The sequence below is a fragment of the Lampetra fluviatilis genome, chromosome 49, assembly GCF_964198595.1.
Source record: "Lampetra fluviatilis chromosome 49, kcLamFluv1.1, whole genome shotgun sequence".
In the NCBI taxonomy this organism is placed as follows: Eukaryota; Metazoa; Chordata; class Hyperoartia; order Petromyzontiformes; family Petromyzontidae; genus Lampetra; species Lampetra fluviatilis.
Genome location: NC_136323.1, coordinates 4,384,706 through 4,403,944, shown reverse-complemented (window position 1 = coordinate 4,403,944; position 19,239 = coordinate 4,384,706). Strand labels below are relative to the sequence as shown.

The window sequence follows — 19,239 nt, the reverse complement described above, 5'->3', positions numbered from 1 at the left end:
CAATAATAATAAAACATTATAAAAATACAATTCTCACGACGTTTCGGCCACGACGCAAGCAGCCGTCCTCACGTGGAAGAACCAAGAAGATGAATCCCTGCAGTCACGAAAGCTTTAAATCGAAAATTAAAATTCCTCGTGATTCTCACCAACAACTACACGCCTCGGGCTTTGGCACAGACGCGCTCTGCGAGGCAGCGAGACGAGCGACATGCTGGCATCCCTGGACAGACGGCGCAACAGGCGCATGAATGAGTGCGCCAGACACCGTGCCGTGATGTCTCGCTGCTGTTCATCGTCGCAATGGCCCCCCCTCCTCCTCCTCCCTCCTCCGCACAACGAGCAGCGAGCAGGGAGCCTCTCGGTCGTAAATCTGACCACCGGCCGCCTCTCAGCCAGTTGACCCCGAGCGCCCGGGGTCACGCGAGGAGGAGGAGGAGGTGGCAGTGGTGGCGGCAGGTGCTGCTGCTGCTCGGCGATTAGGTACGAGTCGGAGCGGGCAGCCTCGCTCGACCGCTCGCTCGACCACTCGCTCGACCGCGTCGCTCGACCACCTCGCTCGACCGATCGACCACTTTCTCTCTCGTCTGCTCTCTCGCTCACTCGCTCACTCGCTCGACCACTCTCGCTCTCTCGCTCTCTCGCCCACTCTCTCACTCAACCACCCGCTCAACCACTCGCTCTCTCTCTCACTCACTCACTCAACCACCCGCTCAACCACTCACTCTCTCAACCACCCCCGCTCGACCACTCGCTCTCTCACTCAGCCACCCGCTCAACCACTCACTCTCTCTCTCTCTCACTCAACCACCCGCTCAACCACTCTCTCTCTCTGTCACCTCAACCACCCGCTCGACCACGTCTCTCTCTCACTCACTCAACCACCCGCTCGGACCACTCTCTCTCACTCACTCAACCACCCCGCTCGACCACTCTCTCTCACTCACTCAACCACCCGCTCGACCACTCTCTCTCACTCACTCAACCACAACGCTCGACCTCTCTCTCTCTCTCTCACTCACTCAGCCACCCGCTCGACCACTCTCTCTCTCACTCAACCACCCGCTCGACCTCTCTCTCTCTCTCACTCACTCAGCCACCCGCTCGACCTCTCTCTCTCTCTCACTCACTCAGCACCCGCTCGACCACTCTCTCTCTCACATCAACCACCCGCTCAACCACTCTCTCACTCAACCACTCAACCACCTCGCTCGACCACTCTCTCTCTCACTCGCTCTCTCTCACTCAACCACCCGCTCAACCACTCTCTCACTCAACCACTCAACCACCCGCTCAACCACTCTCTCTCCTCTCACTCGCCTACCCGCTCGACCACTCGCTCTCTCTCTCTGTCACTCAACCACCCGCTTGACCACTCTCACTCAACCACCCGCTCAACCACTCTCTCTCTCTCACTCACTCGCCTACCCGCTCGCTAGGGGTGCATCTGTCCGGGTTGTGATGGCACCGGGACCCGGTCGTCGGCAGTTCGCTGTTCGCTTTCTGTTGCTGACGCCCACGCGCCGACGACGATAACCGCAAGATCTGAACAACTGTACGAGACCTGAGCGATTACGGAGACAAAAAAAATCAGCCAGAGAATTTGCCTTCCCAAGATGCGGAGCCAGGAATCGTTCAACAACAACAGCAGCAGCTAGCAACAACAACAGCAGCAGCAGCAGCAACAACAACAGCAGCAGCAACAACAAAAGTTTAGTGGAGTAAACTGACATCTCGGTAGCCGCCACCTCACTGCCATCTGCGAGCCACAGAGCAAAATAATTTAGGTGAACGCCGGGGAGCGTGCGACAATAGCGAGAGAGAGATATTTCTGGCCTTGCGAGCCATCTGTGCGGGGTCGTAAAGAGAGATCGTCATTGAGCGAACGCCGGACGGCTCTGAACGATGCGCGTTTGTCTCTGTTTGGGGGGCAGGGGAGCGGGGATTTTGGTGCAATTCGTCACCCCCCCCCCCCCCATTGCGACTGAAATGGTTGGAGTCTGCGGGCAAGGTTGGTGACACGGGGTTCCAGGCGACGCCGCGAGACGGAGGGAAAAAAAACATGACAGAAACACAGTCGGATAAAGTTGCACTTTTTAATATTTATAAATATATTTATATATATAAGAATTCGTTTTACCCTTTCTGGCAATAAAACATAACATGTGTTGAGATGTTCAAACCCCAAACGGATTTATTTTTTGCAAGAAATGATGTCTGCATTAACGTGCAAACAAAAATCAAGCATGCTCTGGTAAATATTGCCAGAAAGGGAAAAAAAATTTCTTATACTTTGAGACTGGGCAAAGAAAGATCCCACGTTGAATGTTTTTTTTCGTTATGCGAGATCACAACGCGGACCTGGATGTTGCCCACCAATTGCCATTCCCTCCCCTCACACCCCCGCCCCCCCCCCCCCCGGTTTGATTTACTCCCATAGATTAAACTCCACGCCCATCGGAACGTCGCTCTTAAATCTACCCCGGGCCCCACACCCACCCACACCCCGGGTCCCCCCCACCCACCACCCCCGGGCCCCCCCCCCATCACCCTGGCCCCCCCCCCACTCACCACCCCGGCCCCCCCACCCTCCACCCCGGGCCCTCCCCACCCACCACCCCGGACCCACCCCACCCACCACAACCCGCTCCCCCCCACCACCACCCCGGCCCACCCCCCCCACCCACCACCCCGCCCCCCCCCACCACCCCGGCCCCCCCCTTCACCCACCCACCCACCACCCCGGGCCCCCACCCACCACCCCCGGACCCCCCCACCCACCACAACCCGCCCCCCCCCACCCACCACCCCGCCCCCCCCCCACCACCCCGGCCCCCCCCACCCCACCACCCCGCCCCCCCCCCACCACCCCGGCCCCCCCCCCCACCCACCACCCCGGGCCCCCACCCACCACCCCGGACTGCTGCTAAGAAATGTCCACGTGATGACGATGATGACGATGAGCCACATTCGCTGAGCTGTCAGCTGTGACCAGGTCGCTTCTGAACTCGAGCTCCGTCGCAGCTCAGTGGGGGGGGGCTTACCTGGTAAAATAAAATAAAAACACACGGGAGTTTAGTTTAGCAGCAATCAGCAACAGCGCCGCCAAAGTTGTTGAGTTTTTCACGGTGCGGGGGAGGGGATGACCCTCACGAGATAAGGAGAGAGAGATCGTGAGAGGGATGAGAGGGATGAAGAGGAGAGATCGAGAGAGAGGGATTGTGGGAGGGAGGTGAGAGATGGAGGGGGTGGTGGGGCTGGGAGTGATGGGGATGGAGGGGGGTGGAGGAAGCGGTTACCCCTTCACTTGTTTTCATTCGCAAATCGCAGCTCAGGAAGCCGGACTGTGGCACACATTTGCTTGCGTGCGAGTGTTTACAAAGACAAACAAAGACCCCCCGGGTAGCATTAACAGACTGTTGGGGCAAGTGCTGTGAGCGACTAGCAGCAGCACCTATGGAGGCGCACGAGGTGGTGGGTTAACAGGCGCCACGCCTCGGTCGCCTTTGTCACCGCTGTTGTACTCATTTGAGGTCGAGTAGACGTAGAGGAGGCCCCCCCGGGGACCGGTTCGGATAATCGTCACTGGTGCGGGCCGAGAGTCGAACTCGGGTCGCCGGGTTCGTGGCGCTGACCGCTACTCCACCGCTCCCCCCACACACGCACACAAAGACAAAGATCCCCCGTGTAGCCTTAACAGACTGTCGGGGCAAGTGCTGTCAGCGTATAGCTACCTATGAAGGCCGGCACGGCACACGAGGGGGTGGGTGGCCAGTGACGATTATCTGAACCGGTCGTGGGCCTCCCCTAGGTCGACTCAGCCTCAAATGAGTACCTGGTGCGGTGTGTAGTAACCATCGCCACTGGGGAGACAAAGGCGGCCGGGCGTGGTGCTGGCTACCCACCCCCCAAGTGGCGGCCTTCATAGGTGTTGCTCGCTGACAGCACTTGCCCCCAACGGCCTGTTGCAAGGCTACCCGGGGGATCTTTGTCTTTGGAAGTGGTTTACAAGGCTCGCGAACGGCGTAATCCACCACGTGTCCGTCCAGCGTTCACGCAGAGAGGAGAGCAAACGATGGAACCGGCCTCATTCGGCCCCCGGCATGTTAATGATTGCAGCGTTAGCCCCGACAAATGGCATTAGCGGTAGCCGGACACGGCAGAGGCCTGGTAAGCAAAAGTGCAAATACGATGTTTGTTTTATTTAGAGAGCGCGTGCGTGCGCGCGTGCGCGTGTGTGGGGTGGCGCGCGATTCGAAGTGAATTTGTGGAGGAACGGTGGCGCAGAGGTTAGCGCACTCTGCTACGGACCCGTCAAATCCGGGTTCGACTCCCGCTCACGGACAACACCGCGAGCGAATACCTCTCTCCGTTCGACTCAAACGAGTACCCGGTGCGGTGTGTAAACATCACCACTGGGGAGACAAAGGCGGCCGGGCGTGGTGCTGGCCACCCACCACCTCGCGTGCTCCTCCGGCCTTTGTAGGCGCTGCTACTCGATACGAACGGCACTTGCCCCAACAGCCTGTTAAGGCTACACGGGGGATCTTTGTCTTTGCGCGTGAGTTTGTAACCAGCTGGGCGGTAGCTGCCATTGGCGGAGATGAGCTTCTGTGACGTTGCACTCGGCGTGGTCGATGAGCCACTTTACCAACGCGCTGATTGGTTCGTTTTTTTAACAATGAAGGGGGGGGGGGTGAGGAAGGAGGATGGGGTTGAGAAGAAGGGGGGATTGGGGGAGGGGAGGGGGAGTTGGGGGAGGTGGGGGGATTGGGGGGAGCGGAGGGGAGGGGGGATTGGGGGAGGGGAGGGGAGGGGGAGTTGGGGGAGGTGGGGGGATTGGGGGGAGCGGAGGGGAGGGGGGGATTGGGGGAGGGGAGGGGGGATTGGGGGGAGCGGAGGGGAGGGGGGATTGGGGGAGGGGAGGGGGAGTTGGGGTAGCGGAGGGGAAATTGGAGGGAGGTCGGGAGAATTGGAGGGAGCGGAGGGGAGGGGGCTGGGGGAGGGGAAATTGGAGGAAGTGGAGGAGGGCGGGGTTTGGGGGAGGGGAGGGGAAATTGGAGGGAGGGGAGGGGGGATTGGGGGAGGGGGGATTGGGGGAGGGGAGGGGAAATTGGAGGGAGGGGGGATTGGTGGGAGCGGAAGGGAGGGAGAATTGGGGGGAGGATTCTAAAGGATGAGGATGACTTGGCTCCTGGAGAATTCATCCAGCAGTTGATTGATCACGGCTGATGGTGATGATTGCATTATAATGAACATTGCTCCGTGAGAAATGTAAATAATCTGTCCCAAAAGCGTCGCGATAATTCGGAAAACTAAGAAGAAAAATAACACACGCAAGTGCAATTAAGCATTTGTATATTGACTCGAGATAACGGACTCAATTGCTTTGTAAATGGTCAGAAATGGGTCTGTGCTTGAGCCAAGTTGTTGAAGAAAAAAAAATCAGCAACGTGATCTGGTGGAACACGTGAACTGCTCCACTCAGCTACTCCGAGACAACCCATTGACTCACACAGAGACCCATAGACTCACACAGAGACCCATAGACTCACACAGAGACCCATAGACTCACACAGAGACCCGTAGACTCACACAGAGACCCATAGACTCACACAGAGACCCATAGACTCACACAGAGACCCGTAGACTCACACAGAGACCCATAGACTCACACAGAGACCCATAGACTCACACAGAGACCCATAGACTCACACAGAGACCCATAGACTCACACAGAGACCCATAGACTCACGTAGAAACCCATAGACTCACACAGAGACCCATAGACTCACACAGAGACCCACAGACTCACATAGATACCCATAGACTCACACAGAGACCCATAGACTCACACAGAGATCCACAGACTCACAGAGAGACCCATAGACTCACAGAGAGACCCATAGACTCACACAGAGACCCATAGACTCACACAGAGACCCATAGACTCACGTAGAAACCCATAGACTCACGTAAAAACCCATAGACTCACACAGAGACCCATAGACTCACACAGAGACCCATAGACTCACATAGATACCCATAGACTCACACAGAGACCCATAGACTCACACAGAGATCCACAGACTCACAGAGAGACCCATAGACTCACAGAGAGACCCATAGACTCACACAGAAACCCATAGACTCACAGAGAGACCCATAGAATCATAGATAGACCCATAGACTAGCTTCATCAGGCGACAGCCAGATTTATGGAGAATACCACCTGTTTCGTTCCTTATATAGAGGCGTAGATGTGATGACTACGCTTCTGCGCTCTTGCGCAAAGTGAGGGTGGGGAGTCAACGTACATTGCGAGACCTTTGATCTTACCCTTCCTGTCCATTGTGTGTATTAAAATAACCGTACCAACGGTACTCCCTATTGAAGTATGGTGGCCTGTATAGGCATGCATTTAAACAATGTGTTGTTTGATGATTCGCTTAGACGCAGCACTAAGTCGGTAGCTATCTGAACGGTTAACATTGTATTTACTTCTTTCAATTTCGATAGATTATCTTATTAGGCTTGGCCAGTCGTCGCTAGTTTTGCACAAAACTTCGACACGATAAAAAATCAATTGAGTGTCCTTGTTGGCACGCGTGTGTATTGTGTGTATTGTGTGTATTGTGTGTATTTTAATAGACACAATGGACGGGACGGTAGAGATCAAAGGGCTCGCATAATTTACGTTGACTCATTAATTCCCTAACTACCTCGCCTGGTATACAGGAGGTCGTAGGTACGTTTCTGAACCTAACGCCTGCTGTATATTTGTAGTTTGCGTGTCTCTCATCATCATCACGGTGGCTAGGAGATGTTAACTACCTCGCCTGGTGTACAAGAGGTCGTGGGTTCGCTCCCGACCCAGACGCCTGCTGCTGTATATTTGGAGTTTGCGTGTCTCTCATCATCATCACGGTGGCTAGGAGATGTTAACTACCTCGCCTGGTGTACAAGAGGTCGTGGGTTCGCTCCCGACCCTGACGCCTGCTGCTGCTGTGTATTTGGAGTTTGCGGGTCTCTCTCTCTCATCATCATCACGGTGGCTAGGAGATGTTAACTACCTCGCCTGGTGTGCAGGAGGTCGTGGGTTCGCTCCCGACCCTGACGCCTGCTGCTGCTGTATATTTGTAGTTTGCGTGTCTCTCTCTCTCCCCGTGGTCGCGTGGATTTGTCTCCAGGGTTTTTTCCTCCACATTTAAAATCGACGTCGCGCGTTTCGAGGAATTTGCTGCATTAAATGCCCACGTGATCAGCAAACTTGGCCTACTCTTCCACGCACGGCACGGCTCAGCGGACGTCTCGCCCCTAAACCCCTCTTGCCCCCCCCCCCCCCCCACGGTGTGCAGGATCTGCTGCACCTATCGGAGGCGCAGCTGCGCGACCTGGGCGTGCGAAACGCGGCCCACAGGGCACACATCATGTCCAGCATCCGCTGCCTTCGTGCGCAGGTGCAGCGTAGAGGTCAGTAACAATCAGCACCGCTCACTCGCTCCCTAACCCCCACCCTCTCCCAACCCCTGACCCCCCCCCCACCCCCCGTCCCGTCGAATTTTCAGAATTCAGGCTCGAGAAGAAGGCTCCCGACGCGAAACGTCGGACGCCGCGCGCGATCACCCGAACGCGGTCGTGCCGCTGTTATATATTTACATATCGGTGCGTATCTTCTCAACAGAAAGCAAAGCATTAAAAAAAACTAAAAAAACTAAATGATGAACGAAGCAAAGTGCCGACTACACCGAGCATCTTCTTGTTTCCTCTGATCGTAAAAAAAAGAGAGGAGAGAGGGGGAAAATAATGAAATAACCCCGCGAGGATTGTTCGTGATTGCCCTCTGTGTGTGTGTACACTGTAGCTTATTGCGCAAAGTTCACCCGGGCGGCAAGCTCTGTGCACGAAGCGTCTCACTCCTCTTCCGTTTTGAATGTTCGTCGCAATCTCAAATCTATTTTTGATTGGAAGCTTTCGCGACTGCAGGAATCCATACTCGTTGGTTCTTTCGGTAAAGTCAGAAAGAACCAAAGAACTGCGAGAAGGGCTGCGTGCAGAACGAGAGAGAGCGAGAGAGTGAGCGAGAGAGTGAGCGAGAGAGTGGGCGAGAGAGTGAGCGAGAGAGTGACCGAGAGAGTGAGCGAGAGAGTGAGCGAGAGAGTGAGCGAGAGAGTGACCGAGAGAGTGAGCGAGAGAGTGAGCGAGAGAGTGAGCGAGAGAGTGACCGAGAGAGTGAGCGAGAGAGTGACCGAGAGAGTGAGCGAGAGAGTGAGCGAGAGAGTGACCGAGAGAGTGAGCGAGAGAGTGAGCGAGAGAGTGACCGAGAGAGTGAGCGAGAGAGTGACCGAGAGAGTGAGCGAGAGAGTGAGCGAGAGAGTGACCGAGAGAGTGAGCGAGAGAGTGAGCGAGAGAGTGAACGAGAGAGTGAGCGAGAGAGTGAGCGAGAGAGCGACCGAGAGAGTGACCGAGAGAGTGAGCGAGAGAGTGAGCGAGAGAGTGACCGAGAGAGTGACCGAGAGAGTGAGCGAGAGAGTGACCGAGAGAGTGAGCGAGAGAGTGAGCGAGAGGTGGGGGTTTTACATAAAGCAAAGTTTAAAAAAAAACGAAATGATGAACGAAGCAAAGTGCAGAACACACCGAGCATCTTCTTGTTTCCACTGATCGTAAAAAAAAAGAGCCAAAGAGAATAATCTCCAATCTATTCGGCGTGGAGATTGGAGATGGTGGGTGAGTGTGGGGGGGGGGCTGGGGGGGGGCAGGGGGCGGGGGGAGGGGCAGCAGGGGGGGTGGTGGGGGGGTGCTGCTCTCTGTGTTCGGATGCCCATCCCCAGTCAGCTGGTGCGCGCGCGCGCGCCAGACGCACGCGCGCGGAGCAACCAAAGCAAAACGCTCGCCGGCCCCAAGCAGCTCAAGAGGTTCCCCCCAGATTCGAGAACAATGGGGCGAGACACCAAAAACATCGACTTGACCCACACACGTAGACTCACACAGAGAGACACAGACATCATAGACTCACACAGAGAGACACAGACATCATAGACTCACACAGAGAGACACAGACATCATGTACTTACACAGAGAGCCACAGACATCATGGACTTACACAGAGAATCACAGACATCATTGACTTACACAGAAAGCCTCCTGTATATCAGGCGAGGTAGTTAACATCTCTTAGCCACCGTGATGATGATGAGAGAGAGACACACACAAACTCCAAATATACAGCAGGCGTCATTGTCGAGATCGAACCCACAACCTCCTGTATACCAGGTGAGGTAGTTAGCATATCCTAGCCACCGTGATGATGATGAGAGAGAGAGAGACACGCAAACTCCAAACATACAGCATGTGTCAGTGTCGGGATCGAACCCACGACCTCCTGTATACCAGGCGAGGTAGTTAACGTCTCCTAGCCACCGTGGCGCCCCGCTTGAATCCAAATCGCTTGGGTACCCATGCCAAGATAATGGACATCTCTCTTTCTCTCTCCATCTCTGTGTCTGTCCCGTGCCATCCCTCGCAGCCTTCGGTAATCGTGGTCTCGCTTCCATTCGGCTCTTTTCCCGTGATATTTACTCAAAGGAATTAGCATCGGAATATTTTTGGAACTTATTTTTGTAACTCATTATTACGTTGGAACTTATTTTTGGAACTTATTTTTGGCACTAATGATTATGCTGGAACTTATTTTGGCAACTTATTATTAGGTTGGAACTTATTTTTGGAAGTTATTTTTGGAACTAATTATCACGTTGCAACTTATTTTTGTAACTTATTATTAGGCCGGAACTTATTTTTCGCGCCCGTACTTAGCCAAACGTGCCCGTCGGAGGTGCTGTGGGTGAGGGACACCCAAACAAAACACAAAGAGACAAATCATAATCTCCCGTCTCTTATCTCGTCTGGCATCGCTCTAAACCTTTTATCTCTTGTCTAAATAGCCCTAATCTTCCTCCATCGCTCGTTTAAATTGTTATCTCTCATCTGGACAAGGCGGTGAGCCCCCCCCTGCCACCGCTCACCTCTAAATAATTACCGCTTAGGTGCACGCCACCCAATCTGCGATGGGTTAACACCACCGGCTGGCCACGATACAATTTTTTTAAATCACTCTGATCACAATCGTTAACACTGAAATACACATATATATATAACAAATATATATAATATTGCCATTACATGTTGGCATTTACACAGGAAATGGCAACGTTCATGATCGGAAATTGCAAAAAGGAAATCATTCTCTCGGGCGGGGCCTCGATTACCAACTCAGAGGTCAGGTTCCGCTGCTGTAACGGGGTAGCTGAGTGGAGCAGTCCACGTGTTCCACCAGAACACAGCGAGGTTTATCGGGGTAGCTGAGTGGAGCAGTCCACGTGTTCCACCAGAACACAGCGAGGTTTATCGGGGTAGCTGAGTGGAGCAGTCCACGTGTTCCACCAGAACACAGCGAGGTTTATCGGGGTAGCTGAGTGGAGCAGTCCACGTGTTCCACCAGAACACAGCGAGGTTTATCGGGGTAGTTGAGTGGAACAGTCGAGCGCGTTCCACCAGAACACAGCGAGGTTTATCGGGGTAGTTGAGTGGAACAGTCGAGCGCGTTCCACCAGAACACAGCGAGGTTTATCGGGGTAGTTGAGTGGAACAGTCGAGCGCGTTCCACCAGAACACAGCGAGGTTTATCGGGGTAGTTGAGTGGAACAGTCGAGCGCGTTCCACCAGAACACAGCGAGGTTTATCGGGGTAGTTGAGTGGAACAGTCGAGCGCGTTCCACCAGAACACAGCGAGGTTTATCGGGGTAGTTGAGTGGAACAGTCGAGCGCGTTCCACTAGAACACAGCGAGGTTTATCGGGGTAGTTGAGTGGAACAGTCGAGCGCGTTCCACCAGAACACAGCGAGGGTTGTACCGGGGTAGCTGAGTGAAACAGTCCACATCGAGATGATTTGAAAGTGCATAGCTCCAGTGGCTTCCTAATTATTGGAAGGAAGAGCGTTCCAGACGGCCGCAAGGGCGCATCTGAAAGCGCGCGATGCAGTGAACGATTGAGAGGGTAGGTGGGTTAGTAGGTGAGTGAGTGTTTGTGAGTGTGCGAGTAGGTGAGTAGGTGGGTGAGTAGGTGAGTGAGTGGGGGTGTTGGTGAGTGTGCGAGTGAGTTAGAAAGTAGGTGGATGAGTAGGTGGGTGAGTAGGTGGGTGAGTCGGTGGCTGAGTAGGTAAGTGAGTGGGGGTGTTAGTGAGTGTACGAGTGAGTTAGAGGGTATGTGGGTGAGTATGTGGGTGAGTAGGTAGCTGAGTAGGTGAGTGAGTGGGAGTATAGGTGAGTGTGCGAGTGAGTTAGAGGGTAGGTGGATTAGTAGGTGAGTGAGTAGGTGGCTGAGTAGGTGAGTGAGTGGGGGTGTTAGTGAATGTGCGAGTGAGTTAGAGAGCATGTGAGTGAGTATGTGGGTGAGTAGGTGGGTGAGTATGTGGGTGAGCGAGTGAGCGTGTCCTCCGATCATCTGGCATCACCACTTCTTCACCGTGCCCACGATGCGTCCCGGATCTTCTGCGTCTCGGAGGTGACATCCCCCTCTCGTCAACGGAGTGAAGCTTTCACTCGGCGTGCGTTCTATCGGTTGACGTTGAACGCACGTGTAGTGAGTATCTGAGAGCTCGGAGGAGGAGGAGGGGTGGGATGGTCGGTCGAGTGGGTGGGTGGGTGGGTGGAGGCGGGCGAGGCTATCGTCGGCAACACTCTCAGAAGTCGACGGTTCACTGGGGGTCACCGCGTGTCCATCTGTCCTGGGCACGGCCACGCTGCGGAACACGTGGGCGGGCTGGGGTCGCGCGGGGAATACCCTCACACGCTCGCGTGCCATCGCTTGCGTTGCAACAATTGCTGATGAGCATCGATGTTGGTGAAGCCCAACAGTGGCTGCCCGATGTGACGATCGGACAGATGGACAGACAAATAAAACAGACGGATGGAGCGACAGACGGAGGGACAGAGCAAATGCCATTCACATTTTCCAACCTCGGTTGGACCTCCGTTAGTGGCCCATCTTTGGCGTTAATAAAAGGGGGGATGATTAGTCCATCGTCAACGCATTCGTCTTTAAATAAAATAAAATAAAACAGAACCACGACCCCTAAGCCAGTTGTATAACAATCCGCGAAGACACCAGCGCACGAGCCGGATTCACCGCTCCATCTCCACGGTGGACAAGCTCTCGGACGCGCTCGCTCCTTTGTCTGCCACAACCGCCCGCTATAACACGGAATAATCCCACCGTTATAACGCGGAACGGGCACCGTTATAACGCGGTTTCTGAGCGGTCGACGACGAACTACTTTCTTGATCTGCTCTGCGGAGCGTGAGTGATACGGCTTCGCGGCGGCGGACCCTCCGTCACTTGTCCCGCCATCTCACTGAGCGGCGCGCGTAGTGGTAGCAGTAGCAGATCGTATCTCGACAGACTTCATCGTCAACAAAGTTTTATTTTATTTTCGTAGGTTACAGATCGCGTAGATACTAACGCGTCGTTAACCCACCGCCGCCACCGCCCGAGACGGCCTCATCGGCATTTGTTTGTCGCGTGAGCTGAACGCGCTAATTCGGCACGCACGCACACACGCACGGCGTGAGTTTGGAGAGAGAGAATGCAAATCCCACGACGTTCGTTGCTTTCGCTCCGCAACGCGTCTCTACGCTCGTTTCGAACGCGCCGCTCGCCGCGAGGACCTCCCCGTCGACACTCGATCATCGTGCCCCCTCGCCGCGGCGAATAACCCCACCCCGTACCGTCATGCCACGTTTGTATTATTTCGTATTTTTTATTTTAATCATTTTATTACTTTAATTATACATTGGTCAACACACTTTTTCTGGCATAAGGTATTCCAACGGGTTTAAGGTCATTTTGGGGTGCTGATTCCAAATCTGGAATCAGTTTTTTTGAGATATCAAATATTGCATTTTCAATAAAAACTGCAGAATAAAAATATTTAAAAAATGTGGATATCTACATAAAATTATATTATAAACACACTATCCTAAAAATACAGCACCATATTTTAACACTAACGCAGTCACTGACTCGCAACAACTTGCAATCATAAGTGACAGAGTTAATTTCGGGTAAAATCAATGAAAATGGGGTATGCCGATAGCATAAAAATGAGATGTGATAGAGCAAATCTGAGATCAGATTTGGAATCAGCACCCTGAAATTAGTCTAAAACAGCTGCAAAAGTCCAGGCCAAAATCTTTTTTTTGTTGACCAGTGTTATTGATTATTTTTTGATAATTGTTTTATTACTTTCAAAAGTGCATTCGTAATTTACTTTATTCTATATATTATGCTATTACAAATTATATTTTTCGAAACTTTTTTTTTTTTTGCCAAGAACCACCCACACCGAGTCCCAAAGATGAGCTTTGTGTTTTTTTTTTTGGGGGAGAGGGGTGTTTTGTCAAGAGGATTCCTTGCTGCCACGCTAGCGGCGATGCCGCGTGCGAGAGTTTTGAGGTTTCGAGCGGGAGGAGGGCAACCAGTGGGCCGCCTATTTAAGGGACGAACGCCATGGGGGTCATTGTGGTCAAATATAGACGGGCCCGACACTTTATTTATATCCAGGTAAGAGCCCATGGGGATCCGATGTCTCTTTTGCAAGGGAGACCTGGGGGCTTTGCTAGCTGCAGCTAAGTGGACATCGACTTACACAGAGAGCCAGAGACATCATGGACTTACACAGAGAGCCAGAGACATCATGGACTTACACAGAGAGCCACAGACTTACACAGAGAGCCAGAGACATCATGGACTTACACAGAGAGCCACAGACTTACACAGATACATCACAGACTTACACAGAGCCACAGACTTACACAGAGAGACACAAACTTATACAGAGCCACATACATCATAGACTTACACAGAGAGCCAGAGACATCATGGACTTACACAGAGAGCCAGAGACATCATGGACTTACACAGAGAGCCACAGACTTACACAGCGAGCCAGAGACATCACAGACTTACACAGAGAGCCACAGACTTACACAGAGAGCCACAGACATCACAGACTTACACAGAGCCACAGACTTACACAGAGAGACACAGACTTATACAGAGCCACATACATCATAGACTTACACAGAGAGCCAGAGACATCACAGACTTACACGGAGAGCCACATACTTACACAGAGAGCCACAGACATCATAGACTTACACAGAGAGCCACAGACTTATACAGAGCCACAGACATGACAGACTTACACAGAGACCCAGATACACCACAGACTTACACAGAGAGACACAGACTTATACAGAGCCACAGACATCATAGACTTACACAGAGAGCCAGAGACATCACAGACTTACGCAGAGAGCCACAGACTTACACAGAGACCCAGATACACCACAGACTTACACGGAGAGACACAGACTTACACAGAGAGCCACAGACTTATACAGAGCCACACAACATAGACTTACACAGAGACCCAGATACATCACAGACTTACACAGAGCTACAGACATCATAGACTTACACAGAGACCCACCTTGTACACAAAGACAAAGATCCCCCGTATATTCTTAACAGACTGTTGGGGCAAGTGCTGTTAGCGAGCACCTATGAAGGCCGGCACGGCACACGAGGGGGTGGGTGGCCAGCAACCACGCCCGGCCGCCTTTGTCTCCCCAGTGGCGATGTTTACACACCGCACCGGGTACTCATTTGAGGCTGAGTCGACCTCGGGGAGGAGGATGCAGGATCGGTTCGGATAAAATCGTCATCGGTGTTGGTGGCCGTGAGCGGGAATCGAACTCGGGTCACCGGATTCGTAGCGCTGCGCGCTCACCGCTCCACACGTACACACCACGCGTACACGCCACGCGTACACGCCACGCGTACACGCCACGCGTACACGCCACGCGTACACGCCACGCGTAAACGCCACGCGTACACACCACGCGTACACACCACGCGTACACACCACGCGTACACACCACGCGTACACACCACGCGTACACGTATAACCTTTCAAAGGCTTCTAGGGCAAGTGCTGCCGACAATGGTAAGTGCTTGAGCATACCGCACGTAGACTTGCACAAAGACAAAGCTCCCCCGGCTTAGACTTTCACAAAACCGTTGGGGGCAAGTGCCGTTGGCGAGCACCCACTGAGGCTGGAACGTCACAACGAGAGAGGGGGGGGGGGGGGTGGGTGGCCAGCACCACGCGCGGCCGCCTTTGTCTCCCTCGTGGCGATATTTACACATTATTTGAGGCCGAGTAGACCTCGGGGAGGCCCGGTAGGAGGGGCCGGTTCGAATATTCGCCACCGACATTGGCCGGTAGCGGGGAGTCGAGCTCGTCTCTGTGCGGGTGTGTCGCAGCCGGAGCGCGCTAGACCGCAACTACACCACCGCACCCCCCCACACCCCCCCCCCGTGTAGCCTGGGCACAGAACGGTGGTTCGCGTCGGTGGGGTTCGTGGTCTCTGCCCGGTCGCCTTCCCGCTGCGCCACCGCTTCTCAACATCAGCCACAGTTCCGTGACATCTCCACGGCGCTTGTGCCAGGCGAGGCACGCCACTGTGGCTAGGAGATGTTAACTACCTCGCCTGGTGTGCAGGAGGTCGTGGGTTCGATCCCGACCCTGACGCCAGCTGCTGTATATTTTGAGTTTGCGTGTCTCTCTCTCATCATCATCACGGTGGCTAGGAGATGTTAACTACCTCGCCTGGTGTGCAGGAGGTCGTGGGTTCGATCCCGACCCTGACGCCAGCTGCTGTATATTTGGAGTTTGCGTGTCTCTCTCTCTCTCTCTTCCCGTGGTCGCGTGGATTTTTCTCGGGGTCCTCCGTATTATCCCTCCACATTTTTAGAATCAACATCGCCACGTGTTCACAGTATTTCGCTGCTTGAAATGTCCCCGCGATGATACGCCAACTTCATTGGGCTATAATCTGCGATAGCCAGACTCGCATCTTAAAGATGAGCTGCACTGCTCAGTGGGACCTTACCTGGTCAGAAATAAATAAAAAGTAAAAATTAGTTTCGTTTATAGTTTAAACAGGTGCACTCCGAGGCCACGTGAAGAAGTGTCGACGGCAAGCTGCCACTCAAAGCCACGCACACGTGCACTCACTCACTCTCTCTCTGGCACAAACACAGACGTACAAGAGCACGTGTACACACATCGACGAGTTAGTTCCGCCCGTCTGCATAAACACTACCCACGCCAGCCCCCACCCCCCCCGCGATTTCTCGCTCGCTCGGCCTAAAACTCAGGAATCCCAGCTCCTAATTCTAGATTTGAAGCTTTCGTGACTGCAAGGATTCAGTCTTCGGCTTTTTCGGTAAAGTCACGTAGGTAAGAGAATAATAAATAAATCACACAAACAATAGAAATAATCATAGAAATAAAATAATATTTTATTTAATTAAAAAACATTTTATTTAATTAAAAAACATGTTTTTATTTAAATAAAATCATATTTAATTTAATACAATTATATTTTATTTAATAAAATAGAAATAATCATAGAAATAAAAAAATATTTTATTTAATAAAAAAAAAACATTTTATTTAATTAAAAAACATGTTTTTATTTAAATAAAATAATATTTTATTTAATACAATTATATTTTATTTAATAAAATAGAAATAATCATAGAAATAAAATAATATTTTATTTAATTTTTTTATATAAAAAATTAAATAACATTTTATTTCTATTATTATTTCTAATAGGTTTATTATTTATTATTTACTTATTCAGTCCCTACGTGACTTTACCGAAACAACCTAAGAGTATGAATCCCAGCACCTACCGATTAGCGCGGTTGGCTGCGTGCGGTGCAAAAGAAGTTCAACGCACATACTTACCTAGCAAAGACAAAGACGACCTGCCCCCCCGTGTGAACTAAACTATTGTTCTTTATTTGACCTGCTAAGGCCCACTCAGCTCTACAGCTCTTTTATTTTTAGAAGCGACCTGGACACAAATGATAGCCCAACGAAGTGGCTTACTAAAGTTCATGCCTCAGTGGATTTTGTTTGGTATGATGGGGATGGTTTCGTTTCATTTGTAGGCGTTTGGCTGATCTGTTTACCGTTCTTGCACTCTGCGCTAGGATCGTGTTTTCGTGTTGTTTGTTGTTGTGACGTTCCTACCCGCCATGACGGGACATCTGTGAAAAGAGCTTTGTAGCTCATCGGATTCCTCCAGCAGAAGTCAAGATTCTGATCGTCTGATTGTAGCGGCCCAAATACTCGCAACACGTGATGTTGATTCTAAAAATGTGGAGGGAAAAAACCGGGAGGACCTCGAGAAAAAACCACACGACCACGGGGAGAGAGAGAGACACGCAAACTCCAAATATACAGCAGCAGGCGTTGTCAGAGTTGAGATCGAACCCACGACCTGTATACCGGGCGAGGTAGTTAACATTTCGCCACGGTGGCGAGGTTTTGTACACCAGGCGAGGTAAAATTTCGATTTAAAACTTTCGTGACTGCAGGGATTCATATTCTTTCGGTAAAGTCACGTAGGAGGGAAATAATTGAATAATAAAAATAAAACCTGATGACGATTGCTTGTGTTGCAATCGAAGCATCGTGAGAATTTTATATTTTTATTATTTCCCTTCTACGTGACTTCAGGCGAGGTAGTTAACATTTCACCACGGTGGCGATGCTTTGTATACCAGGCGAGGTAGTTAACATTTCTTCACGGTGGCGAGACTTTATACACCAAGCGAGGTAGTTAACATCTCGCCACGTTGACTACCTCGCCAGGTACACGTGGCAGGCGTTTGAACATTTCCGTCTGGAATGATAACGGACACCCGCTGGGGATGCCGCTGCCCATGCTGACGAAGTAGGGGCGAATCCCGAGTCTCAGTTCGCACGAGGATGGGGGAATCTTTCGCATTTTTCAGCGCAAGCACGACCCCCGAACCACCCACCCCCTACTTGCCGGGTCAAGCTAACGCGCGGTGCATATTTTCGGAGGGGAGGGGCGAGGGGGAGGGCGTTGTTACTCGACACAAGAGAAAGACAGAGACAGAGAGAGAAAGATAGCGAGTGGATGATAAGCTTGCACAAAAGAACCATGGGACCCGACATACTTTGAATGAAGCCACACCGATGGAAGGGAGTTCTTATCAGCCGCCACCCCCCCCCCCTCTTCAACCCCCCCCCCCCCACTTCTCACCCCCTCCCCATTTCCACGGGTAGATGTGGGCCCTCTCAGTGGGAGACAGAGGCGATGTAAGTAATATTAAAAAAAAAAATTTTTAAACACGCTTTAATGTACCGTACGAGTAATGGCAGAACTCCACGACTCCAGGAAGTGGCCCCGAAGCTTGCCACAACGTAAGGGGCCGTGGCCGATTTACAGCCAACGTGAGTTGAGCGTGGACAATTAGACCCAAGCCGAAACATAACAGATAAAAGAGATTGTTTAAAAAATATATATTATAGTTGTTATGATAGAATATAGTATTGTCATCAGTGTGACATGAGTATACCAAGTTTGCAGTCGATACCACATTGGGAAGTGGGTTAAAATTGAGTTGCAAGATTTGAGGATACGACAACAACAACGACAACAACAACAGACAGAGTGAGTTAATGAAACGCGTGTTACGAAGCGATCGTGTACATAGCAGGCGGAATAATTGCAGACATCAATGATTTCATTATATATTTCACACAACACCCCCCCCACCTTCCAGATCTTCTTCGTCGGCGTTCATATTTTATCGTCAGATCTCGTCGAGATGGGTCGGTGCCTCGCGATGGTGAGAGAGACCTCCACGCACAAAGATAAAGACAAAGGTCCCCCCTCCCCCGCCTCTCTCATATAGCCTTAACAGACTGTTGGGGCAAGTGCTGTTAGCGAGGTAGCATCTATGAAGGCCGGCACTCACGCACACAAAGATCCCCCCCCCCCGCATAGCCTTAACAGACTGTAGGGGCAAGTGCTGTTAGCGAGCACCTATGAAGGCCGGCACGTCACACGAGGGGGTGGGTGGCCAACACCACGCCCGACCGCCTTTGTCTCCCCAATGGCGATGTTTACACGTCGCACCAGGTACTAATTTGAGGCTGAGTCGACCTAGGGGAGGCCCAGAACCGGTTCAGATAATCGTCACCGGTGTTGGCCGTGAGCGTGAATCGAACCCGGGTCGCCGGGTTCGTAGCGCAGCGTGGCGCTAACCGCTGCACCACCGCTCAC

At 52.2% G+C, this 19,239-nt stretch overlaps 1 protein-coding gene across 1 annotated transcript in view; it reads left to right on the top strand.

Moving 5' to 3' along the window:
- The first annotated feature begins 7,362 nt into the window (after window positions 1–7,362).
- LOC144948476 (SH2 domain-containing protein 3C-like) overlaps window positions 7,363–19,239 on the top strand; it is an 80,954-nt gene continuing 69,077 nt past the window's right edge. The window contains exon 1 of the mRNA XM_078877974.1: window positions 7,363–7,473. Coding sequence (XP_078734100.1) covers window positions 7,431–7,473 — 43 coding nt within the window. The 5' untranslated portion in view covers window positions 7,363–7,430. The remainder of the gene's footprint in view (window positions 7,474–19,239) is intronic.